Genomic DNA, 27,468 nt, shown 5'->3' with positions numbered 1-27,468 from the left:
TCCACGCGGTGGTCAGAGGATCAACTAGCCACCACCAACAACTTAGCATTATATAATATAGGATAAGTTAACTATAAATATTAGGGAGTTTTTGACTAATCAAGTGGTGTTTTAGTAATTAAATTGATGTAGTTAACTATGGTATATATTAATGGTAATTGGTAATTTAAATTTGCAGGGTCAATGTCTGTGTTTGTGTATGTTTGATCTGAGAGTGTGTGTTTGTGTGTGTTTTTGATAAAATAGTTTAACAAATTAGAAATTCATCAAAACATGTAATAATAAACACATCAATCAATACAAAAATGGATTTGGGAAATTATTGTTAAATGATTCAGTTATATTCAAAATGATTTAAGCACAATCAGATACAATACAACTCCCCCTCACCAGATGCGCTTTCTCTCTCTTACTTCTTATGCCTTTCTTTCTCTAGATTATGTGATCACAGGATATTCAGCTATAAGAGTTGCATTTTTACGTTAAGTATTATTCTATTTATAAGAAGAGAGAACTGCTAGTGACGTCACCATGAAAGCGACCCTAAATAACCTATTAAATGATGTAACTACCAGCAGTTTGCACACTTGAGCTAAAACAATTGTTACATTGAAACTAGTGAAATACAAAGGGAAACTGTTGGAAGATTCCAACACTTTTGGTTTTCATCTCTTTAGTCTTCTATGTTAACCCACACTTGTCTTCAACTGTTGATGAAACACTTTGTCTTAAGTTGTTGACTTGTTGACCAGTCTTTATCATTCCAATACTTTAACCCAATAGTTCTTTTCTAGTTGTTTTGGTTGGTTGTTAGTGAAGGTTTCAAGGGGGACTTCTGGTATTTTGATTATACTTCAACCTTATTCCATCAGGCAATGAAGATGGTTCCTTTGGGTTTTGGCTTTCATCATCAGTAGATCTTACATAACCCAAAATCACCCTTATTAATCCAGTCTTTTATTCTCTAATCATGCCTTTAATGCCATGTCCCAGATTCAATGCTTGGACATCATCTTCATCTTTTTCAAGTTCTAGATCGGCAATGAGTTGTATGTCATCGAAATTCAGGATTCGAACACCATATTGTAAGACCCGTACTAGATATACATTTATATTTCCATAATTTGAGAATGTAACATTATCCAAAAAGTGAGTATTTAAAAACTTAGATTATATTACATCATAGTCTAAACAAAACACTGAATTCCTTGTAAGTTTCTTAAAATTAACAAAACAGAAGATTGAGTCTTGGTTTGTGTTCGGTTCTTCATATGACTTGATCTTCATCTGATGCTTTAATTTGGAAATAGCTATCATGCAATATTATCTTCAACCAGTTAGTAATTATAATGAATGAGTGAAAGAACTGAAACCACACAACAAAAGTAAACAAAATATACAATTTTTGAAAACAGATCCTGTCGCGCCACGCGACGGGACACACTTTCTCCTACGCGTGGCGCCAGGAGAGTCATTTTGCAACAAGTTTGCTAGAGCTGGGTGATTTCCCAGCCATGACCATTTTTCACTATTTTTAGCATAACTCAGCCAAAACACCTCTGATTTACCCCAAACTTGTTTTAAAACGCTCGTAAATCATTTACCCACATGTTTAACCCATAATATTTAACCCGAATTCATAACTTTATGATTTCGCTACCAATACCCGGTTTATGCGCATATTTATTCGACCCATTTTGACGTTTAAGTATCTAGGCTTAAGTCGTTCACTTTTCGCATGAATTAATTCTCTACGACTTTACCCTTTACCCTGGGCTTATTTCACTTGTGTTTCATGCTGCAGTTACCCGGTTTGCGTTCACATTTATTCGACCTGTTTGACATTCGAGTAATTAAACTCAATTTATTCAAGTTAATATCAAGGAATCACATCCTTTCGACTACGACCCATTACGCGGGTTCATCCCCTCGTAGTTCGCATTCTGTTACCAGTTCACGCTCACACACTTAAAACATAACCCAATATCCAGGTTAATTAGTGTCATTATTTGCGCTCCCGTTACACGGTTTGCATTTTACTTATTTTAATCCGTTTGGTTTGCTTTCGTGAATGCTATCACTTATGAGTAAACCTATTTCTACTTATAAGCATATTCACAACCGTTTTATTGATTTAACTATATTAAATAGTAAATGCTAGAAATGAAACATAATAACCATGTACCTTAAAGCTTTCCTTCTAAAACGTGCGTCCGCCTCGGTTTGACCGTCTGAAGCTCCACTCGAGTTGCCTAAAGAGTGCAACCCAATTATCATTAGAACCTTATTATCCACATCCATGGCATTCCAACTTGCCAAACTTTCAGTCATAGGTTCTTATTTTTATTTTTGTCATTATTCACAGTTGATATCTCATTTAGGCGTTTTGTCAAACACCTTGTGTGCATAACTTGTTACTAGTTATAATAGTTCAATTTAGCAACTTCTAACCATGTGAACTCTATCTAGCAACTAGGTATGTTCATTATAAACATATTAGCACTAGATTTTCATTCTATCACGTGTTAAATAACACAATTTAACTTCTTAATTTCATTGATTTTTAGTTTCTCAGCAAACCCACTTCCTTATTTACTAACATCATCATCCTAACACATGGCCCTTGTAAAATCATTTACCATTTCAGTTAGGATTGTGGCCGTAGGTATATATAACACCTCTCTTAGGTCACACTATCAAAATTTTCTCAAGAAGTCAATCATTCAAGTTCATATATACATATATATATGTATCAGTCGTCACCCAAAATGAAAATTATAACATACTTTGTGTTAGTTACGTATGGATGATTGCTAGTTTCAGTTCACGCATGAATTTAGAACCCAAATTGCTTTCCAATTTGTGGATTTTGGTTTTGTGAAGGGTTTCCCCCTTCTTTCTCTTCTCTGGTCTACACACACACATGTGTGTGTGTGTGTTTGTTTTGGTTTCTTTTTAATATGTTTACTTTCTAATTGTCCCACTTTGATCCCTCGTGTTTGGTTTTCATTTTTAAAACGGCCATATCCTATTCTTATATCATAATTTCAGTTTATGCATGAAGAACCCAAATTTCTTTCCAATTTGTTAATTTTGGTTTCGTGAAGGGTTTCCCCTTCTTTCTCTTTCTTTCTCTTCTCTGGTCGACACACACATATGTGTGTGTTTGTTTTATTTTCTTTTTAATAAGTTTACTTTCCAATTGTCCCAATTTGGTCCATCATGTTTAGGTTTTCCTTTATAAAAAGGCCATAGCCTATTCTTATATCATAATTTCTGTAAGGCCATATAATTTAGTAGGTTTACGCTTATCTTTATCAAACATAATTATAAGCCATGTGGGCTAATTAAATGTTTTGGGCTTGTTTATTTGATAGTATGCATGTGGGCTTGGCCCAGTTTGTTTTTAGGTCACCCTATGTAACTATAAATAGGGTGAGCCTAGGTCATTTTAGGGTTGCTAGTTTTGCCAAACAATTTCAAGTTGTGTGATTATTGTACCAGACGAGTTTAACACTCGTGTGCAATACAATCTGCAGTTTTTGTTCATCGTCATTCTTGTTCATCACTTTCATTAGTATTCCTCACTTTTGATTGTGTTAGTGATATCCGATTGAGAGTTCTTGGACTTACAAGTGGTATCAGAGCCTAAGAAGTCTTTCGAAGGCTCGGTTTGTTGGATATTACATAGAAGAACAAGAAACTGTGTTTGCAGATTTGTAGAACACGAAGAACTGTGTTGAAGATCAAGAACAGTTCGAAAATTCTGCATTTTGATCTGTTTTGGAGGTTTACATATTCTGTTTGCATGTTTTTAGGAATTATTGGTGAAAAAAATCAACTGAAATTGAATTTCGAATAAATTCCTTGATTTTCGGGATTTGATTGACTGATTTTTCTACAAAAATAGCCCAGTGTACGAGTTCTTGTGTACGGTTTAACCAGTGTGCGACTGAAACTTGAAAGTGTGCGGCCAGAATTCATCTAGTGTGCAGGATTGTGGATTTACATATTGAATAGTGTGCTGAATATTAGTGTGTTACCTGATTCATCTTAGTATGCGACCAAATCTTCAAGTGTGCGACCAAATCTTCTAGTATGTGGTCAAAATTATAGAGTACGCGGTCAAGATTTAATAGTTTGCAATGTGGAGTGCAAAAAATTCCTAGTGTGCGAACTGAGTTAAGTGTGCGAATCAACAGAGTGTGTGACTGATTCTACCTTGTGTACGACCAGACCCCAATCACAAGTGTGCGGCCCAAGACAGTCAGTGTGCGGCCCAAGACAGTTATTGTGCAGTCCAACTAACAGTGTGCGACCCACTTTGGAGTGTGCGGTCTCATTGTGTGCAAAGGTGGAATTTTAACCAGCAGACGTGTATGGTTTTAAACGTATTTAAGCACATAATTTGATTTGCAAACAATCTTGGCAAACCGACTGCATGGTTAGACACGTGTGATTTTTAGGACAAAAAAGGCATTAAAATTCTGAAAATGTGTTTCGACATTATATATCATTGGACTCGAAATTCTGAGACGAGTCTAACGGTACGATTTGGTAAAAACAGTTTTTGGTCAGTTTTTGAACAGTTTTAATGGTCCGGTTTGGTAAAACAGACATTTCTGGGGGATCACAGTTTAGCATCTTAGAAATGGCTTCTCAGAGTGAAGTGCTTGAGCAACAACTTGAAGGTTTCAGATACTTTCCTAGTGAATCTGTAGAAGCATTAATTGGAAGGTTTGCTGAGCTACTCTCTGAAATGAAGATGGCGGAGATTGGGGTGTCTACTAATGTGAGCAACACGAAGCTTCTGGATTCTCTAAAATTTATTCCAGATCAGGTAAAATGTAGTTGGTTTAGAAATGTTAATCAGATAGTATTGACAACCAACTGTTACTGTTACAGAATGAAGCCTGGTGAGCTAATTTCACTTATCAAATCATATGATATGGTCGACAACCAGATGGCTCAAGGCAACACATCTACTGCACCTTGCTCATCCACTCATGCTACTCCTGCTGCTCCATTGCATGCTGCAGTTTGCTCATCCACTTCTGCTGATTCATCGTCGAATTTAGAATTAGGTTGCTATACAGGTACTCAGATTCATGACTTCACTCCTACTCCTACTGAGGTATGGGTAGATGATATTTGTTGTACTAGTGCTTGTAGAGAAAAAAGTGAGTGGCTATAAAGATCATGCTAACTCATTAATTATGCAAGCAATTATCCAAATCTGATTTATATCAGATCAAAAAGAATATCAATGGATACAAGGATATGGTGGAGGTACAAAAGCCTGATATCCGCCAGTTGCATAATGACTTGAGTCAAGAAAAGTGTAGGCATCTTCACTTTAAAGAACTTTCTAAAAAACTAACTGCGGAACTTGATTCTCTAAAATCTACTTTTGAAAATACAGAGTTTAATTTTAAGAAATTTGACGTTTTAAGTGATAAAGTTGAGAACATGATAAATAAGCAGTTACAGTTCAGTAAGAAAGAAGTTAGGAATAAGGGTTTGGGATATGTGTGCATTCCTACAGCGTATAATCACAACTATACCTCTATTCCTGTAACTGAAGAGGAGATCGCCAACATGCCTAACATGGCTTACGGTGGGGTTAAGAGTTTGAAAGTTGAGCCAGTCAAGACCTCAAAAGTTAAAATCTCAAAGCCTAAAAAGAATGAAACAAAGACAACCGAACCGGCATCTGCACCTGTCTTTGTTAAATCAGAGAATGTCTCTAAACAAACAAAGACATTAAGTTTTGAGAAAAATGCAGAGGTTGATAAACACTTTCAGGTTTTAAATCCGAATGAACCGACTGAGCCATCTGCACCATTTGACTCCAAATGTGAATCACCTGATGTAACTGATTCTGTGAAATTGGAATCAGTTGATTCTCGTGAATCCTTCGGTGAGTCTTCTGGAGCATCTAACTCAACAGTAGAGGATTCATCAGAGCCACTACAAAATGAATGTAACTCAAGTGGTTCAGCTGAATCAAGCTGCGAAACAGTGACTGAGCCCACAACATCTGAAATTGAAACAACGAGGCCAGTCCCTGATTTTAAGTGTATAAATGTTACTGATGCTTCTACTTCATGTGCCGATGAGATAGAAGTAGAGGATTGGTTTGAGGGGGATGATATTGTTTGCCAAGAGACTGCTGATGTTCGTTTAAAAACATCAAATTTGTCTGTTGATGCTCCTCCATATGTGAAAAAGGCTATTTCTGAGCCAGCTTTGAGAAGCCCGTCAAATAAATATGTGCCTCCAAAGCCAACAGTTAGAAATGAAAATGCTAAATCTAACACTGTTTTTAGAAAGAATAACAGTGAATGTTCTAACTATTGTAAACAGAGACATATGAAGCAGGGCCGAAAGGTTGAAAAGTCTGCAAACAAATCATCCAACAAATCTTCTAACTCAAATTCATCATTAGTTGGATCGAATGGATCGGGATATGCTCCTTATGTAAAGAAGCAAACATGCTACAACTACAGCATACCCGGTCACATTGCAAGGAATTACACACATCATCCCTATGTGCCATATTATACACAACATCAGAGGGTTACATCAAGGGATAGATCTTATTCTAAGCCGATCAAGGTTGAAAAGCCTAAGGAAATGATGAATAAGCCTCCCAAGGTTAAACCATCTGATGGGAATTGGAATGCTGCGAAAGCTAAAAGAAAACAAGCTTTGAAACCTAAACAAGTATTGAAAAATAACAAGGTTGAAAAGCAAACTGTTTTGCCCAAGGCACCTAAGAAATTAGAAAAGCCTAAACAAGTTTGGAAAGCAAAACATAAAGCAGCAACATCACCAATCCTTGAAACAAAAGGGGACATGTGCTTGCGAGAAGTATCTAGTGTTGATGCTTCAGGACAACCCAGGACCACGATGGTCTGGGTACCAATGTCTTACTGATCTCCTTACTTGACTCTCGGGAGGTAATCCAGGTAGTTCTTCAGGAAAGACATCTGGGTACTCTGAGATGATCGGAATGTCTTCTATTTTGGGCTTTGGCTCGTTTATTGTCACCTGTGCCATGTAAATGACACAGCCTTTCTTCAAACATTTAGATGCCTTAAGCATAGACACTTGATTAGGCAATCCATAGTGTGTCTCTCCTTGGATAGTGATTGATTTACCAGAAGGGGTTTTGATGTTAACTTGTCTCTTATCATAGGTAATTTGGGCTTGGTTAAGTGATAACCAATCCATGCCTAACTATATCAAACCCTGCCAATTTCATTGGCAATAAAGACAACGAAAAAGAATGATTCTTAATGGATATGAAACATCCATCTAAAATTGTTGAAGCAGTTTCTAAGGTACCTTCAGCTAGTTCTATCTCATATTTAATGTCTAGAGTTTTAATAGGAAGATTTAACAATTTACTAAATTTAGTGTCTACAAAGGACTTATCTGCACCTGAATCGAATAAAACTCTAGCATAAATATTATTAATGAGGAAAGTACCTGTTATAACTTTGTCATCTTGCACCGCTTCCCTGGCATTCATTTGAAACACTCTGGCGTTTGTTTTCTTAGCCTCTTCGGGCTTCCTTGCATTTTTCAGGCAATTTGACTTGATGTGCCCTTTTTCATTGCAACCATAACAAGTTGCATTCTTCAGATCATTACACTCCAATGTTTTGTGTCCCTTCTTCTTACAGATTCCACAGGGCTTGGCCTGTGGATCTATAGTGCATTTCCCAAAGTGATTCCTCTTGCAGTTCTTGCATAAGGGCTTTTCACCCGACTGGTTGGAGTTTTTCTTGAACCCAGAGTTACCCTTCTTTTTCTTATCTGAGCGATGCGAGTTATCATCTTCTCTCTTTCTCTTACCTTCATCTGTAGTCTTTACAGACCTACTTTTGACAATATCCAGTGTTAGAGATAGAGACAGATTCACTGCTGACCGGTAAGTGGCAGGCTTTGAGGCCTTAACATGTCCTTTTACCTCAGGGGCCAAGCCACCTATGAAACGTGCTATGCGTTTAGGTTACGGAGTTAATAAGGCACCAGTCTAGACATGGAGTTGAAGCTAGTAACATATGCTCGACAGTCCAAATTTTTCATGACCCAGGGTCAGGAAATCAGGTTCAACTTTCTCAACTTCATGTTGTGGGCAGAAAGTTTCTCTCATCAATTCAACAAACTTATCCCATGTTAGATTGTAATGTGGAATCTTCCCCGAGGCTTGTATTAGTGCCCTCCACCAAACTAGGGCATCACCTTTGAACGATTGGGATACAAACTTAACAACATCCTCCTTGGCACACCCACTTATGTCAACAACTGTCTCCATCTTGTCAAGCCATTTCATACAATCGATGGTACCTTTTTCGCCAGTGAACTCTCTTGGTTTGCAAGAGACAAAGTACTTGTAGGAACAAGCTTTGGGACGTGGTTCCTGGTCAAACACTATCTTCTTGGATGGTTGATTGTTTTGATTTGATGAATGTTCTGACTCATTCTTCTTAGACGTTTGAGGTTCGGAAGGGGACTTAGAATGAGCCACTGAATGAGTCTTGGTGTGAGTAGCACTCGACGCCCTGAATACTCAGCCAACAGCTTTAGTTACTGCAGTGTCTATCATAGCTTGTAAATCGGCGCCTGTTATGTTCAGTCTCGTGTTATTATTCCCATCAGTTAGGTGACTATGAGCTTCATCCGAGTCAACCATGCCTAAGCTTGAATGCTATATATCAAATGACAACAACTTATTTAGTGGTCTTATTTTGAATCATCATCTTCGATGATTACTAACCATGGTATAAATAGACCACATGAGTTAATAGGTTTAATCCTTTTTGAAGATTGTTTATTTGAGCTTTTATTATAGTTAGCTTAGGTTATAAAACCATCAAAAGTATTTAAATGGCACAAAAGGCCTTGTTATTTGGATAATTATATGCCATGATCTTATTGGATCGAGGGCATTAAGGCTTGAACATAGTTCTTCACCTCTTAACAGAGAGTCACAGACTATTAGTGTCATTGTTATGTATGTGGTATAGCTTGGCCCGTAGGCAAAATTAACATCACCAATGGATGTTTTAATATAATCATCTTATTTGACGATATCAGCCAGGATTCACTTGATCAATTAGGCTATATAAGGTATTGGAAGAATCCAAGTATTAAAATGACTAGTGTGGTTTCTCAAGCCACATTTGTCAGGAGTGTTAACATGTTCTTAGATGTTAACAAGGATTTATCATCTTAAAAGGGTTTTACCATCATAGCCAATGTTTGTTGACATATAGGCTAGGTTATACCATTAAGAAGGTCTTTTGGAATTTATTGGCAGATCAATTATAAATTGAAATGCATATATATATGTATAATAACAAATGTAATTCCAAAAGAAAATTTCTCATTAAAAGTACTAAGGATTACATAAACTGCCCTAAATGGGTCTTTAAATAAATTAAACTGTCCACGCAGGGACTAAATGAGGAACAAGTCCTCGCAGGGATGACACATAAAAGAAATGTCCACAGAGGGACTTAATTTAAATGACAATTACAAAATAAAAGTAAAGGTCTTCAGTTATCTCTCTTCTTCCCCTTGATAAAGTTTGCAAGACCGTTAAGAAACTTATGGGTCTTTCTTTCACGTTCTTCCACCCTACGTTCAACTTCTTCCACCCTTTGTAAGATTTCTTGTGGTTGTGGTTGATGGAGTGGAGGTTGAGGTTGTAGCTGGGGTTGAGGTTGTGGGTATTGATACCCATAAGAAGGATACCCAGTTGGGTATGCAAGTGGAAAAGGTGAGGGATAGAGAGCGTTATAATTGACTGCCTCGAAGTATGGGTCATAGGCAGGTTGTTGGTAATAATAACCCGTAGGAGCTTGTGGCTCAAACGGGTTATACCCAGTTGTATCTTGGTAAGCAGGAATTGGGTTTTCAAAACCCATATGAGGTGGTGGTGGTGCAAAGGTGGCCGGAGTAATGTCGATTTCCGGTGCATCGTTTGAAGGCCAACCCATTTGTGGGTCTTCAAAAATAGGAGGGTAGTTGCTAGAAGTTTGGGGGGGGGGTGCTAAAACGTGGATCCCCTCGCATAGACATTCGTGCGTTTCTTCTTCGCCTTGGTGGTTCTGGTGGTGGCGAAGGTTGTTCTTGTGCTGGCGGTGGTGGTGGTGGTGGCATGACCGCTTGAATATACAGATCCTCAGAGGGAGTTCGCTGCGGTGGTAAGTTGTGGAGAGAGGGTGTGTATTCAAATTTCCACTGCCCAAACCACTCTTGATAATTATCGGGACCTCAATTGGGAGATCCCACAAAGGAAGAACCGCTAGAAATATCAATGGGATGCATGGGCGTCTGTCACACCCTGACCGCGTAATACAATAAACCGTGCCGGAAACGTCGGGGAGTGTCGTAATAGAATCATTGTTTCACAACGCATGGTAATTGAAGTTTTGTTTTATTTCTTTAATTGTCTCATTGTTTTGATATAAACCAAATAATTACAACAATTGTCTTTCAAGTTTTAAGTCACTAAAGCCCGCGTCCATCCTATGTGTAGCAAGTAATCAACTATCGTCACATCATAGATCCTGAAACATATGTGAAAACACTCAGCATAAAAATGCCGGCGAGTATAGGTTTTGTATGTCAAATTCATGGCTTTGAATTCATATTGCAATACCTCACCAACTACTAGAGTTGTCGAGTATGTACCTTGAAATCAAAAGTGTTTGATATTGCAATATGTTTTATCAACTTTACAAGTTGATATAAGTAAAACCAAAACCATTGTAGCCATTAATCTTGACTGAAAACATTTGTCTTTGTGAAACCAAGTAGTAAATCGTCTTTGAAAATAAACATTGTATGGTTTATATCTTTAAGTAACATCATTGTGTGACAGCGTTTGAAAACATTCGTCCTAGTGATCTAGATAACGCTACGATATGTAATGTGATAAAAACACTTATATATAGGAAGTACCAGCGGCGTATCCACCATGCTTTTATCACATTACACACACCTCGTTACCTAATCACTTACCATAAACCAATCGTCCAAATCGTCCAAATCGTTCCAGTCGTTCAAATCGTTCAAATTGTTCAAATCGTTCCAATCATTCAAATTGTTCAAATCGTTCGTGTTTTAATTGTGAAATACAACTTTTGGTCGTTCTTTAAAGAATACATTCAAACCTGTGTGACTCGATATACCACCCATGGGGTATCTTTAACTAGGCCCCGAAAGACCTCTTTAACAAGACTAACAAACCAACACATGATTTGTTAATCAGATAACAGTTTCTGTCGTTACCCACATTACCCACCAAAGGGATAGTCCGATAACGGGATTTGTCAGATCCTATGGTACCATAACATAATACTGGTCGGCTTGATCATAGTTAATGAATGTCATTCGAATGTCTTTCGACTAACGCCCCAACAAGTTCGTTCACATTATTGAAATCATCGTGTTTTATATAAACCATAGCATTTGTTTATGAAAATTCGAAAAGCATTTAGCACATATGAGTCACCCCAAAACAATTGAAAGCGTAAAAGAGGGGAGCTATATACTCACTTGAGATTGCAAGTATCCTCGATTAAGTGTCCTAACAAAGCTCAGGAAAACAAGGAATCAAGTGGCACCCAGTATCGGATCACTATGTTAATAATCGGGACACTATGTTAATAATCGGGACCTAAATCGGGAGATCGGATAGAATGAGGTCTTGTAAACCAAATGAGTCTTGGAACTCATATAATATGGTTTAACAAAGCCTACATTCTGATTTGAAACCTAACCTAAGTGCTTATGACTCGTTATGACCCGTTAAGGTAGTTTACGCTACTTTAACGCGTCATTTGCGCAAATGCGCGTTCGGATGGCCTAACGAGTCCTATGATAAGTATTATATGCCTAAACATGTTTAATTATGTTGCATAATCAGTTTAAGTGTTAAAAATTGGGTTACATATGCTTAAATTGAAATTATGCGCAAAAAGGGCATTTTGGTCATTTTCCTAAGGCATATAAAACTACCTATCATACAATTAATTAAACTAAGTGACCATAAGGTATAACTTCGGAAGGTTATTCCCTATACATCTATGGTCACATAATATGTTTGGTCGGATCCTAATGATCGACTAAACGGGTTGGGTTCGAAAGTCTAAGGGGTTGTCGAGACCGCTTGACTTACGACCCTAAACAAGCACTAAACTAGATGTGACGAGCTAAACATGTTAAAACATGTTTAACTAAGTTAGAAAACTGATTTGGTATCAAAACAAAGTGTTTTGATACCCGAAAATAGTTTCGTCGCAAAATGTACATAATCGTGCATTTTGACCGAAACTTTGACTCGTCACTTCGACTAGTCAACATGGTAATCAGTAGGTATAATCACAAGGGATTATAACCATTGTGATTACGATCACATTGCAAAGTTCGATTGAACTTTGACTTGACCAATTCATGGTCAAAACCAAAAGTCAAACGGTAGTCAAACTGTTTGACTTTTAGCTTGTAATTGCTGAAACAAAAGAACTAGCCGTGAAAGAACACTTACAAGTGCTCTAAGGCTGCAAAAATGACTAGAAGAACTCAGGTAGAAGGCATCCAAGAGATGGTAGTTTCACTTAGAGTTCAAGAGAGAAGAAAATGGGAATGAGCAATGAAGATGGCAGATTTGAAGGGTATTTATAGTTTTTGAGAGGCCATAAGATGATGCCACATGTATTGTGTATTACCCAAGGAATGATATCAACCCTACATGTGTTTGGACATTATTTGAAGCCTTGTTCACTACTCAAAAAGCCCACAATTTCACAAAACTATAATAAAAAACAAGTGCAGCTGCTGTTTCCAAACTTTCTGTCTAGATCAGCCTGTCACGTCGCGCGACCAGGAGGTCTTTGGGCCGTCGCGTTGCGCGACCCCTTACACCAGCTTTTCTGAATTTTACAACTTTGGTCCCTGCACACATTTTAGTGCATTTTCGACGCGTTTAATCCCCGTTAACCTATTTTCAAGGCTCTACAAGGATGTTAAAGCATAGGGGACTTGAAATATGCTTGGAAATATCATGGATGTCAGCTCGTTTGGTCGTACGGTCGCGTTGTTCGGTTAATTATGACGGAACTCGAATGGACGCGAAAACGATCCAAATTGCACAACGAATGGTATTTTTGCATTCCTATTACTAAAATGAAATATTTTACTGATTACAAAAATTTTTGGATGTCCGGATATGGTCAGAACGCGAGATATGCACGTTTATGCAAACTTTCGCAGTTTTTGACGCTTTTAGTCCCTATTGATCAAATAAGCATATTTTCTCACACCGAACCCCTCAAAGCTTATTTCTAAGCTATGTTAAGGGTATTTAGGTTATGTTTAGCTTATGATCTTGTTCCGGAGTGTACGTTGCTATACGAATCGGCAGATTTTTGCAGTTTGACGCAAATAGTCCCTGTGATCGAATAAACTTGTTTTTGCCATACCAAACCCTTCAAAACTTATTTCTAGTTATGTAAAGGTTATTTAAGGTATCTTAAGCTTATGTCACTATTCCAGAGTGTACATCGCGTTAAACTGATTACGTTTACGTAACAGTTGGCATATAACTTCCAGAAAAGCTTCTCGAGAGTTCGAAATCATACAAAATTTGATATGTGTACTTGTCACATGTAATTGTACAAATCTCGAGAATGAAATACAATATTTCATTATATTTGTATTTGTATGATGATCGTAATGGCACAAATGTCATAGTCTCCCCTACTTTACGAAATTTCGTCCTGAAATTTAATTTAAAGGAAACTTGTGAAGAAAGATGTGGATGATTCGCTTTCAAATGATCCTCCGTTCCCTGAGTAAAACTCTGGGCCACGTTTGGATTTCCAGCGAACTTTGTTATTTGTACTCGTCTGTTGTTTATAGGGAAGAGTTCAGATCCGAAGATTTAAACTCCATTCCAATAGGTTTGCGTATGATTGTATCGAACCTCAAGAGTGACATGTAATTGTCAAAGTGATGTCCTTGTTGTAGTAAAATATGGAGAGCGTGTGAATTTGACAAGAAGTTAGAGTTTCGAACAACGGATAGAGAGAATGTTTCCTATGAGGACTATTATAGGAAACTTGTGTGTGCTCGAAATTGGAGTCGGAGAGTATAACATGAAACAACATTGGTCAAGGTCTAGAACTTCTAGTAACTTAAATAACGCTACGCTCGCAATGTAATAAGGAACACTTATATATAGGAAGTACCATCGGCGTATCCACCATGCCCTTATTACATTGTTCCCGTTTCGTTATTCTTATAACTATAGGTTCTTACACATGACAAAACTTGCTGTGGTTTCTGTGCACTGAATTCCATAATTATGTATGCATCCATAATTACGTAATTCCTTGCACAATCCGCACAGTTCATTTTATAATGTGTAGGGGAAAAATCAAACAAATAATCCTGTGATGACTTAACTAGACTACCATAGAGTCTCTTTAACTAGATCAACGAATGATCTCTTTAAATAGACCACCAAAGAGTCTCTTCAACTAGATCACCAAAGGATCTCTTTAATTAGATCGACGAACGACCTCTTTAAATAGATCAACACATGATCTCTTCAACTAGATCGGCGAACGACCTCTTGAACTAGACCACCAGAGGGTCTCTTTAAATACATCAACGAATGATGTCTTTAACTAGATCAACGCATGATCTCTTTAACTAGACCACCAAAGGGTCTCTTTAACTACATCAACAAATGATGTCTTTAACTAGATCAACGCATGATCTCTTTAACTAGACCACCAAAGGGTCTCTTTAACTATATCAACACATGATATCTTTAACTAGATTGACGAATCAATCTCTCTAACTAGACCACCAAAGGTTCTCTTTAACTACATCAACGAATGATGTCTTTAACTAGATCAACGCATGATCTCTTTTACTAGACCACCAAAGGGTCTCTTTAACTATATCAACACATGATATCTTTAACTAGATTGATGAATTAATCTCTTTAACTTTGGAATAGTACTTTACAATCCAAGGGTCTTAACTATTGCATAGAAGCCCATTAAGGATTTAAGATAATACTTTTGGATATCCTTCTAAGAATCCATCATATGAAGATATGGAAGATTCTACAAGGATTTGGATAGCGAGCATTTGGATCACAGATAACACATAAACACATAATCACGTAATTGTCAACTTGGTCATCAACTTGTTATCGATTTGTACACATGCATTTAAAGTACACCAGGAATCTAATCCATGGACTTCAATTAGTACTTTAAACATCCTCAAGAATCTAACTATGAAGATAGGAAGATCTTATAAGGATTCAGTTTTGTCCTCATTGAATCGTAACATACGTATTAAAGCACACAAAGAATCCAATTAAGGACTTTGATTTTGCGCTTTAAACATCCACAAGGATCTAACTATGAAGATAGGAAGATCTTATAAGGATTCGGTTTTGTCCTCATTGAATCGTAACATACGCATTAAAGCACACAAAGCATCCAATTACGGACCTTGATTTTTGCGCTTTAAATATCCACAAGGATGTAACTATGAAAATAGGAAGATCCTATAAGGATTTTGGAATTCGTGTAGCGAGAAATTGTTTCGAAACCTTGTACTAGGTATGCTAAGTCAACATACGAAGTATAGTGTTTATGAAATCAAGTGCTAGATATGCTAAGTCAACATATGAAGCAAATAGGATCCTTGAAATCAATGTGCTATGCATGCTAAGTTAACATACGAAGCAAAGTGTCCTTGAAAATCGTGTACTACGTATGCTAAGTGTTAAGATCTGAGGCTCTCATGATTGTGTTTGCTTGTATAAATTGAACAGTCAGAATATATGAAATGATATAAAGTGCAGCGGAAATGGATACAAACTTTGTAAACACAATCAAAGAGGAAAATAGTTTGATAAACAAATGCTTTTCATTAAGTTGAATGATTGAAATACAAAGCAAATGATTACAGCATGCTTACAATACTAAGCTCCCCCTCAGCCTGATACTCCAAGGTTGGTTGCACAAGATGAAAGGATTGGACTGGAGAAGAAGAATCTACTCCGTCAATCAAATGTAACAGTACAGGGTACTGCTCCATTTATAGGCAAACCAAACCACTAAAGCATCTCAGCTGACGTCACCATGATAGTGACATCTAACAAACTAACAACCTATATACACTGTTCTAAACAAACTACTGATATGCAACATCTGATTATTAGTACAATACAAAACAAGAGATAACAACTGCTTCACGTTCCACTGTTGTAGCATGAGCACAGATGTTGAACTTCAGTGCTTTCTTCAAAGGTGAACAGTCTTTGAGTGGGCAGTGCTTGTGTCTTCAGCAGTACTTAGGAAACAGCAGTAGATAGAGCAACAGTGTTTGTCTTCAGCAGTCTTTAGAGTTTCATCAGTGTTTGGCTCATCAGTTGTTGTAGTGAGCAGTACTTAAGATCCACCAGCTGTTAGATTACCACTGTCAAGGGGAAAGCAAAGTGTAATCTGCTGCTTATTGTAGTCCTCTGATGTGATCCGGTTTTGGCTTTACATTATCTGTTCCTCTGGTAGGGTTCAATCCCAACACTAAGTCAACATACGAGCAGAGTGTTCTTGAAAATCGTGTACTACGTATGCTAAGTCAACATACTAGTAAAATGTTCTTGAAAACTATGCATGGGATATTGGAAATATGTTTAATGTTTTAAAACCTTGTGTAATGTTTTTGAAATCAAGTACTAGGTATACTAGGTAAATATGTTTATAAAATGTATTAAAACCATGTGAGATGATTTTGAGATTATGTATGAGGTTTTTGAAAACATGGATGATGTTTTTCAAATTATGCATTTGGTATATCGGAAAATATACTATGTTTAAATGTTTTTAAACCATATGAAATGTCCTTGAAATCATGAATGATGTTTGGAAATCATATACTATGTATATTGTCGTGAAAACCAGAATGTAATGATATGTACATCGCATAAGACCAATTAAGGACTTATGAAAAGTACCCTTAGATATCCAAGCAAGGATTTAAAGTGGTACTATGAGTATTCGTCCAGAGTTTGTAACTTGTACCTTGTACTTTGTTTCTTTAGAAGAAACGAGTACATAGGATTTTCGTGGAGATCGCGAGCGATCACAAAATGGAAGAACTACGAGAGTAGTTTGTCTTGCAAGGAACATGGTTCCTTGGTATTGGTATCGTAGGGGTATGTCATACAAGTAACCACATTTGTTTTCATACATCGAAATGCTAATAAAGATTTATTTATAAACCAACATAATTGTTTCAATGTTCTTGGATAACAAAAGAAAATAAACATAAAGTTCAATCGTTTCAAAGCGACATCGTCTTCTAGTTAGCCAAATGCTCATCCATGGGCTGGATTTGCATTATTAAGCTTTGGGCAATTATTCCTGAAATGGCCCATCTCGCCACAGTTGTAGCAAGAACCAGGTGGAAATGAGTTTGAGTAGGGTTGGCTTGAGGCTGGTTTGGACCACCTTGGTTTGGGTTAGTTCGACAAGCATTTGCCAAATGACCAAGTCGCCCACATGATGCACACTCACTACACTGTAGGTGAACTTGGTGGTGTGCATTACACCTGTTGCATAGCGGTGCAGTACCAGCATTGGTTTTCTTAGCAAGAGGATATGCTGGTTGGTTGGGAGCAACCTGATTGTTCTGAGCAACTACGGCAAAGTTATGTGAAGCCTTACGCTTCTTTGACTTCTTAGAGGATTCAGACTGCTTATCCTTTGGTTTTGTCTCATCTGATGGTTTCTTGTCGTCTTTTTGGAAAAGTTTACCCTTCCTGATCTGAGATTCAGTTAGGGTAGCGGATAGCTCAATGGCCTGTCTAACTGTGGTAGGGTTACTACCAGTAACAATGTCCTGAACTGGGTCAGGGAGGCCATCAATGTACTTTTCAATTGCCTTATCTAAAGGTGTAACCATGGTTGGACATAACAGACTTAGTTCCTCATATCGGTCCGTGTAGGCTCGATGCTCACCGCTATCTTGTTTAAGATCGTCGAATTCCCTTTCCAGTGCCCTAAGTTCGTGACGAGGACATAATTCCTTCATCATTAGAGCCCGAAGCTCTGCCAACGCCACATCGGCACCCATGTCTCTCATCACATCGTTCCACCATGTTAATGCTCGTTTCTCAAAAACACTAGATGCGAACTCAACCTTTCGCTCATTTGGACACTGAACATGTCGGAATGTGCTTTCTAGACTCTCGAACCATTGTAGGAGCGCAGTTGCTCCTTGAGACCCAGAAAATTTCAGTGGTTTAGCCGAATTGAATGTTTTGTAGCTACACTGAGCATTGTTATTGTTGTTATTGTTATTTTCTTGGTTTATCTGAGTAATAAGGTTCAGGAGAACAACAGCAATTTGCTGAGCTACTAAGGCTGCTAGTGCAGCATCCTGAGTTTGATCGCGTCTAGGAGGTATTTTCTAAAAGGAACAAGGAAACATGGGAAACGTGTGAGATTGACAATTGGATAAACAAAAGAGGTATTGAAAATATCAACGAAACATGAAGATTGTGACCATTCGTTCGTTAACTAAAACAAACAAACGTCACGGTGACTAATCAAAGTAAGTGGGTCATAATAATGTATCGCGAAGACATGCTTTAGCCTATAAGTGGACACTCACCCCAAGAGTTCCCAGGTAAGAGTGACCGGTCTGATACTGCGGATTTGTGTGAACACTCTAGCCTAAGACAGAAAACTCGAGGTACAGGCTACCCTTCCGGATTGCATGTGTTCACATTATAAAGATCCAAACTTTGACGAGATTTTGGAAACAACAAAGGCTTAAAAGCCTAAAACAAATCATCTAAGGATAGATGATTTCTTGTGATGTTTTGAAAAATTTTAACTCGAGAGAATGAATTGTGTTTTGTTTTTGTTAATCACCTAAGGATAGGTGATTGATATTGTATTAAGAATCTAAACGCAAATTTCATGCGTTAGGGTCCTAGGAAGGTTATAGACTAGGTCAAGAGCATTACTAATAACCTAATTCCCTATAACCATGAGCTCTGATACCAACTCTTCTGTCACACCCAACCCCGTAATACCACAAACCGCGGCAGAAACGTCGGGGAGTGTCGTAACAGAATCATTGTTTCACAACGCATGGTAATTGAAGTTTTGTTTTATTTCGTTAATTGTCTCATTGTTTTGATATAAACCAAATAACTACAACAATTGTCTTTCAAGTTTTAAGTCACTAAAGCCCGCGTCCATCCTATGTGTAGCAAGTAATCAACTATCGTCACATCATAGATCCTGAAACATATGTGAAAACAGTCAGCATAAAAATGTCGGCGAGTACATAGGTTTTGTATGTCAAATTCATGGCTTTGAATTCATATTGCAATACCTCGACCAACTACCAGAGTGGTCGAGTATTTACCTTGAAATCAAAAGTGTTTGATATTGCAATATGTTTTATCAACTTTACAAGTTGATATAAGTAAAACCAAAACCATTGTAGCCATGAATCTTGACTGAAAACATTTGTCTTTGTAAAATCAAGTAGTAAATCGTCTTTGAAAATAAACATTGTATGGTTTATATCATTAAGTAACATTGTTGCGTGACATTGTTTAAAACATTCGACCTAGTGATCTAGATAACGCTACGATATGTAATGTGATAAAAGCACTTATATATAGGAAGTACCAGCGGTGTATCCACCATGCTTTTATCACAATACACACGCCTCATTACCTAATCACTTACCATAAACCAATCGTCCAAATCGTCCAAATCGTTCCAATCGTTCAAATCGTTCAAATCGTTCAAATCGTTCAAATTGTTCAAATTGTTCAAATCGTTCCAATCGTTCAAATCGTCCGTGTTTTAATTGTGAAATACAACTTTTGGTCGTTCTTTAAAGAATACGTTCAAACCTGTGTGACTCGATATACCACTCATGGCGTATCTTTAACTAGGCCCCAAAAGACCTCTTTAACAAGACTAACAAACCAACACATGTTTGTTAATCAGATAACAGTTTCTGTCGTTACCCACATTACCCACCAAAGGGATAGTCCGATAATGGGATTTGTCAGATCCTATGGTACCATAACATACTACTGGTCGGCTTGATCATAGTTAATGAATGTCATTCGAATGTCTTTCGACTAACGCCCCAACAACTTCGTTCACATTATTGAAATCATTGTGTTTTATATAAATCATTGCATTTGTTTATGAAAATTCGAAAAGCATTTAGCACATATGAGTCTACCCAAAACAATTGAAAGCATAAAAGAGGGGAGTTATGTACTCACTTGAGATTGCAAGTATCCTCGATTAAGTGTCCTAACAAAGCTCGGGAAATCAAGGAATCAAGTGGCACCTAGTATCGGATCACTATGTTAATAATCGGGACCTAAATCGGGAGATCGGATAGAATGAGGTCTTATAAACCAAATGAGTGTTGGAACTCCTATAATATGGTTTAACAAAGCCTACATTCTGATTTGAAACCTAACCTAAGTGCTTATGACCCGTTATGACCCGTTAAGGTAGTTTACGCTACTTTAACGCGTCATTTGCGCAAATGCGCGTTCGGATGGCCTAACTTGTCCTATGATAAGTATTATATGCCTAAACATGTTTAATTATGTTGCATAATCAGTTTAAGTGTCAAAAATTGGGTTACATATGCTTAAATTGAAATTATACGCAAAAAGGGCATTTTGGTCATTTTTCTAAGGCATATAAACTACCTATCATACAACTAATTAAACTAAGTGACCATAAGGTATAACTTCGGAAGGTTATTTCTTATACATCCATGGTCACAAAATATGTTTGGTCGGATCCTAATCATCGACTAAACGGGTCGGGTTCGAAAGTCTAAGGGGTTGTCGAGACCGCTTGACTTACGACCCTAAACAAGCACTAAACTAGATGTGACGAGTTAAACATGTTAAAACATGTTTAACTAACTTAGAAAACTGATTTGGTATCAAAACAAAGTGTTTTGATACCCGAAAATAGTTTCGTCGCAAAATGCACATAATCGTGCATTTTGACCGAAATGGAGGCTTCCAGCCTCAGTTCGCGGGCCGCGAGGGAAGGCGAAGGGTCGGTATAAATGGAGGCTTCCAGCCTCAGTTCGAGTTTGCTAAATCTCTCGATCTCTCTCATTTCTGAATAGCAATTATAATTCTCAGGCGAAATACCCCCCTAATTAATGAAGTTCTGCTCCGTTGTAAGTATCATAACCCCGGTTACGTATTAGATACGCTGCCCGATTGATCCAGGGTTCCGTAACGGCTGTCGTGGTTCTGTCTGACGTAGTCATTGGAATGCCATCTCGGGAAGGGTATTACTAATGTAAATATTGGGTTATTATACTAACGCGTGTGCATTTGTGTAAATTATAGATAATCACTAGGAAACCCTTACAGAAAACCTAAGACAACAATGTGAGTAATCTCCTTTTTGCAAATTGTTTTTACAAAACCTCTCACAATTAATAATATATTAAACAGTTATTGAGTATTTGTATTCTACAATTATCGTCGGTATGTTGGGGTTTTGTATACAAAATTTGTTACTGCCTTGCGAGGAGTAACATTTCCACAAGTCTGGTTGATAGTACCGTGGGTGGTAATTGAATAGATGGAAACAAATGTAATTGCGCGACCGCCCTCAATGCTGTACAATGGTTTTTATTTAACTTGATTAAACTGGGATTCACTCACCAGTATTTCCCACTGACAAAATGTTTTTAAACGCATTTTAGGTAACAAAATGTGAAATGCAAATAGAAGCCAGCTGGACAGCACTGAAGGCTTGGAAAAGTGGCTATAAAGTTACCTAAAATAAATAGATGTTTTTGTTACATAAAATAGGGTTTATCCCTATGAAAATGTGTGTACATGAAACTTGGGATTTTCCCACGTGTTTAATATTATAAAAGTGTGGTATTTTACTCTGATAAAATATTTCCTAACTACGGTCCTGATGAAATTTCCGCTGCCAAAATGGATAAAAACAGATACCACCAAAACTGGCTGCGGCCGCCCGTTCCTGGGTTTGTTAGGGGATGGGGGTTGCGACAGAAGGTGGTATCAGAGCTAAGCCACTGATTCAGCCACAGAAACGGGCTGCGTGATCAATACCAGAAGACATACCCATGCCGAATCTAGGAGCTTACCCAGGTTTGGACCCTCTAGATCCCTACTATGATAGTGATCAATACATTAAGGAAATTTTAGAGAATCCTTACCCGTACCAGGAACCCATGCCCCAGTACCCAAACCCAGTCCCAGCAGCTGCACCCCCAATGAGTGCAGAAAATGTGCAAGAGCTCTGAACTTTTGGAGAAGAGATTTTAGAAAGTAGCGAGAGAATGAGGCAGGTCGGAGAGCGACTCGTCTGGAAGTACGACGAGCGCAATATGGAGTTCTGGATGAACCCATATCAGTGAAGGTGATGGTGGAGGTAGTAGTAGTAATAATAATAATAATAATAATAATAATAATAATAATAATAATAATAATAATAATAATAATAATATATAATATGTGTGTTGAGAAAAAAAATAATATATATATAATAATAATAATAATAATAATAATAATAATAATATACAAGTAGAGATGCCTACTAGTATTGAAACTTTTATTTCAGTTGTATTGTAATTTTAAATTTCAGTATTGGTTTGTATTAGATGCATAATATATATAAAAAAGAGTAAGTCGCAATGCTCGACGTTTTTGATCAATATGTGTGTTGTGTGATTGTTTGTATTAAATATTATCTTTTGATATTAATACGTGGCAAATGTTTAAAATTCAGATGGACAACGAAGTGAACCAGGAAAACCAGAATGACAATAACCTGAATAATGACAATCCGAACAATGATAACAATGGAAACCAAGTGGATAACAATGTCATCCAACACATAGTGGCATAAGGGATAATAGATGCAATGCCATTTATTATCAAAACAGTTAAGGAAGCAGATAATAAAAGTAAACATAGAAGTAAGCGACCAACTGAACCAGAACCCGGCGTAAACAATGGACTCATACTTCAAGTGCCCATTCCCAAAAGAAGAACCATATCTTATGGTTGTTCTTACAAGGAATTCTGGTCCTGCAAACCAATAGAATTCTCGGGCAATGAAGGACCCATTGCAGCTCTATGCTGGATAGAAAAGACTGATGCAGTCTTAAAAATAAGTAAGTGTGCGGAAGAGGATAAGATAATGTTTGCTTCCAATTTGTTTACGAACTCAGCCTTAGAATGGTGGAACACTATCCTCCAATCTAGAGGAAGTGATAGGGTTTACAATATGGAATGGGAGGAATTTAAGAACATGGTGGAAAGGAAAATCTACCCTCCCAATGAAAGGAACAAATAGCAAATAAGTTTCTCAACCTTAGGATGACTGGAGTGGATAGTAAGGGTTATACTACAATATTCTTTAAATATGTTAGAATAGTGCCAATCCTCGCATCACCAGAACCAGTATTAATCTCCCGTTACATCTGGGGATTAATCGGGGAAATTAGGCATGTAGTCAAGGCAGCTAGACGCCAAACTATAGAAGAAGCTATAGAACTAGCCAATACCCTGACTGATGAATTAGTGCGTACTCGAGAAGAAGACCAGAGGAGAAACTTAGCTCAAAGGCTTACCCAAGAATTTCTTTATGGAAATTCCAACCGTGGGAGAAATCTAGGTTCTACCTCTGCACCCTACTGCAAGGCTTGCAAGAAGAAACATTCGGGAAAATGCTCCACTTACTGCAATTTCTGTAAGATACCAGGGCACAAGGAAGAAGATTGCAGGAGGAAACCTAATAATGGGATGTGCTTCAACTGCGGAGAAAAAGGTCACATCAAGCCGAATTGTCCAAAACTAGTTCCATGGGCAACAAGAACACTAAAAATGCTAGAGCATTTCTTCTGACGGCAGATGAAGCTAAGATGATTCCAGACGTGATAGCCGGTACGTTTTTAGTTAATGATATTTTTGCTAAAGTATTATTTGACTCTGGTGCGAACCAAAGTTTTATTAATACTTCATTTTGCAAACTTCTCAATCAACCATTAACTAAACACCCACAAGAATGCCTAGTAAAGACAACAAATGGGGAAACCGTTAGGATTTCTGAAATCTTGCAGGGAGCAAGAATACAATTTTTAAATCAAAAGTTTATTGCAAACCTTTATCCAATGAATCTGGCAGGATTTGATGTTATATTAGGAATGGATTGGTTAATAGTCAATAAAGCCAGTATTCTATGTGATCAAAAGTCAATTCAAGTAAATTCACCAAGGGGTGAGATCACAATTAAAGGAGATAAGCCATCTAGATCCACGAAATTCATCTCTGTGATGAAAACAACAAGTTATATAAGAAAAGGATCTTTAGTGTATTTGATTTCCATAATCACTAACACTAAAGGAAAAGAACTAAAAGATATTCCAGTAGTATCTCAGTTTTCAGATGTATTTCCAGAAGAATTACCAGGACTACCGCTAGACAGGGAAGTTGAATTCAGAATCCATCTGCTACCAGGGACAACACCAATTGCCAAAGCACCTTACCGTTTGGCACCTGCAGAAATGCAGGAACTGAAGAAACAGTTAGACGAATTGTTGGAGAAAGGATTCATACAGCCGAGTTCATCGCCATGGGGAGCGCCAATTTTATTCGTCAAGAAGAAAGATGGATCTATGCGTATGTGCATTGACTACCGTGAATTGAACAAGGTCATGATTAAGAATCGGTATCCATTACCAAGAATCGATGATATGTTCGATCAATTGCAGGGAGCTCGATTTTTCTCTAAAATTGATTTACGATCAGGATATCATCAATTAAAGGTCCAGGAAGAGGACATTCTTAAGACCGCATTTAGAACAAGGTATGGCCATTATGAATTTACTGTCATGCCATTTGGTTTAACCAATGCCCCAGCTGCATTTATGGACATGATAAACTGAATATGTAAGCCATATTTGGATAAATTCTGTGACAACTGGCACCAAACCAGTAATTTCTGTACACTTTAAGTATTATTTAATGACTGCAATTATGTGCTTAAATGTCAACGTTGTCTGATTACATACTATACAAGTGAATTCATGCACGTTTTATACTGCAAAATATTGCTTTATGCATTAACGAGAGCGTTGCGTCAGAAATACTAGTAAACTAACCGGTAAGACACAATATGCCAACGACTCTGTAGAAAATAGTCAGACTATAAAATTTGAGCCTAGGTGTAGGTCCAATGACAATAATACATTAAAACCCAAGAGGTACATACAAGGGTTCACATAAAGGCTTTTCGGAGACTAAAATGCGCACTAAAAAGCACCCGAAACGCACTTTAAGTGCAGAATTTTATTAAATACAGCTATAACCAGCTTTTAAACATATAAATATCATGCAGAATTTACGTTTTATCGTCCAAAATATTTCCCTAAGTGACGGGAATTGAAAGGGTTACAAAAGGGTATATAAAAGACACCTTAAGGAATAATTAAACGCTTTAACGAAACAGTATCTAACTGGATAACCGGACATTACCCGGGACACTAAATTTTTGCCAAACACACTGTTTATTTATTTCCTGGCTAGTCTTGATCCCCGAACACCCTAACACCCACTAAATACCAAATAAATAACATATATAAGCATATTACTTGGAATCTAACTTACCATTACAACTTAGTTACAAAACTTGCAACCAACCCTTCCCCCCCCCCCCAACCGAATTCGGTCCCTTATGGACCCACCCCAAAAATTTACACCATGCCTCAATCTTATGCTAGATTATATCTCAATTGTTTATTAGATTGTTGCTTGAAGAACTTGCCAAAATATATGAAGTATCTATATAAGCATGGTCTTGAAGATCACAACATTACCTCTCATAATTCACACCACACCTTCACACCCCACCCCCTCCTTCTCGGCTCACCTTAACCGCCCCCATCACCACCACCAATCCACCAATTTCATCAATTTTTCAAGTTCCATTCAAGCTTGTAAGGTGATTCAAGGAAGTTGCAACTTGTGGAGCTTCAAAGGACCTTGTTTCTTGCTTTTTCACCATCATTCTTCATCATCTTCTTCACTAGAATCATCCCTAGCCTTTGTGCTAGTAGTAAGTTCTTGTCAAACTCTTGTTCATCTTGTTTCATAGTTAAAAGTCGTAGTATGATGGTTATGATAAAAAACACTAAAGAAACAAGAACTAAAAATATGAACATGAAGCTTTACATAAAAGATTACTTGGAGATGAAATGTTGATTGTAGGATGTTGTTATGATGATGTTGTTAACTTTTATGATGATTCTTGATTGTGTGTTGTTAATCACCATATGGACCTTGTTAAATAATAATTGGGAATATCATTTAACAAGATTAGAAAGTGGTTATGTATTACATAAAATAACCACCTTCTAGTTAAATAGGAACTTGATAAAAAAGATTTTTCATGAAATATAATTAAACTAGTAAGTTGATGATCTTATAAATCCAGGAGTTACAAAGGATTGTTGTAAGGAAACCAAGTTAGAGAAGCGGTTTTTGGAAAATCATGACTATTACAAACACTTACGCTATTTTTAGAAATAAGACAAGTATGAGAATATTTTATTTACAAGAAGAGTTCAAAGGGGTTAAATTTTGTAAAAATTGTTTACAGGTTGTAAACACTAAACCTTTGCAAGAAGGTGATTTTTAAAGAGATAATTATACTTTGGAAGGTAACTAAGCCCACTAAGAGCTTTACCAAGTTACTACGCGTTTTCGGGATATAACAAGTTCATGATATAGCGTGATTTACATGATTTTGGCTTGTAGTAAGACTTGAATGAGTTGTTGATGCTTGATGATGATTTAAAAGAAAATAAACACATGTTTTGAAAACATGGGAAACCTCCATTTTTAGGGGAAACTCTGTCAAAATTTCTATAAAATTTTGACACTTAGAAAAATATAAGTTTTTAAGAAACTTATTTCCTAAAAATGTGTCTAGAGTACTTACCATGGTTTCCCTAACTTTTGTGTTAAGAAATAATGATTTCTTCAAGATTAAAATTGATAGTAAGTGTGTATATTTTTACGGAAAAATATATGTATTTATTGATCACCAAATTTTGTGCTAAGTGTATGTAGTATGAATTATACGTGATAGTGTATTAGGACTTGAAAATACACTAAATACTCTTGAGAAGTAAAAACACGAAAATACACATACAACATACGAGATACATAATTCGGGTGCAAAAATACAGGAAACTTATATTTATTTTTGAGAAAATAATATAAGTAAGACACTTAGTTAAAAATATAAATTATTTTTAACACAAGAATACGTACACAAAAGACAGTGACTTGTA

The 27,468-nt window shown here is 37.1% G+C and overlaps 2 protein-coding genes across 2 annotated transcripts; both read right to left on the bottom strand.

The window, feature by feature from the left end:
* Window positions 1–7,216: 7,216 nt before the first annotated feature.
* Window positions 7,217–8,326, bottom strand: LOC110942767. The gene is made up of 4 exons (XM_022184532.1): window positions 8,101–8,326; window positions 7,495–7,995; window positions 7,351–7,446; window positions 7,217–7,254 (listed from the first exon to the last, which is right to left on the bottom strand). The coding sequence occupies exons 1-4, from the start codon at window positions 8,324–8,326 to the stop codon at window positions 7,217–7,219; spliced, it is 861 nt and encodes a 286-aa protein (XP_022040224.1).
* A 1,243-nt stretch (window positions 8,327–9,569) lies between these two features.
* On the bottom strand, window positions 9,570–10,013 carry LOC110942768 (extensin-like). Its single transcript, XM_022184533.1, has one exon. It carries the CDS (start codon window positions 10,011–10,013, stop codon window positions 9,570–9,572), a length of 444 nt encoding a protein of 147 aa, XP_022040225.1.
* Between the last annotated feature and the right edge of the window lie 17,455 nt (window positions 10,014–27,468).

Source organism: Helianthus annuus, chromosome 11 (genome assembly GCF_002127325.2).
Source record: "Helianthus annuus cultivar XRQ/B chromosome 11, HanXRQr2.0-SUNRISE, whole genome shotgun sequence".
In the NCBI taxonomy this organism is placed as follows: Eukaryota; Viridiplantae; Streptophyta; class Magnoliopsida; order Asterales; family Asteraceae; genus Helianthus; species Helianthus annuus.
Note: the sequence above shows the minus strand (reverse complement) of the source record. Positions and strands in the feature narration are given on the sequence as shown.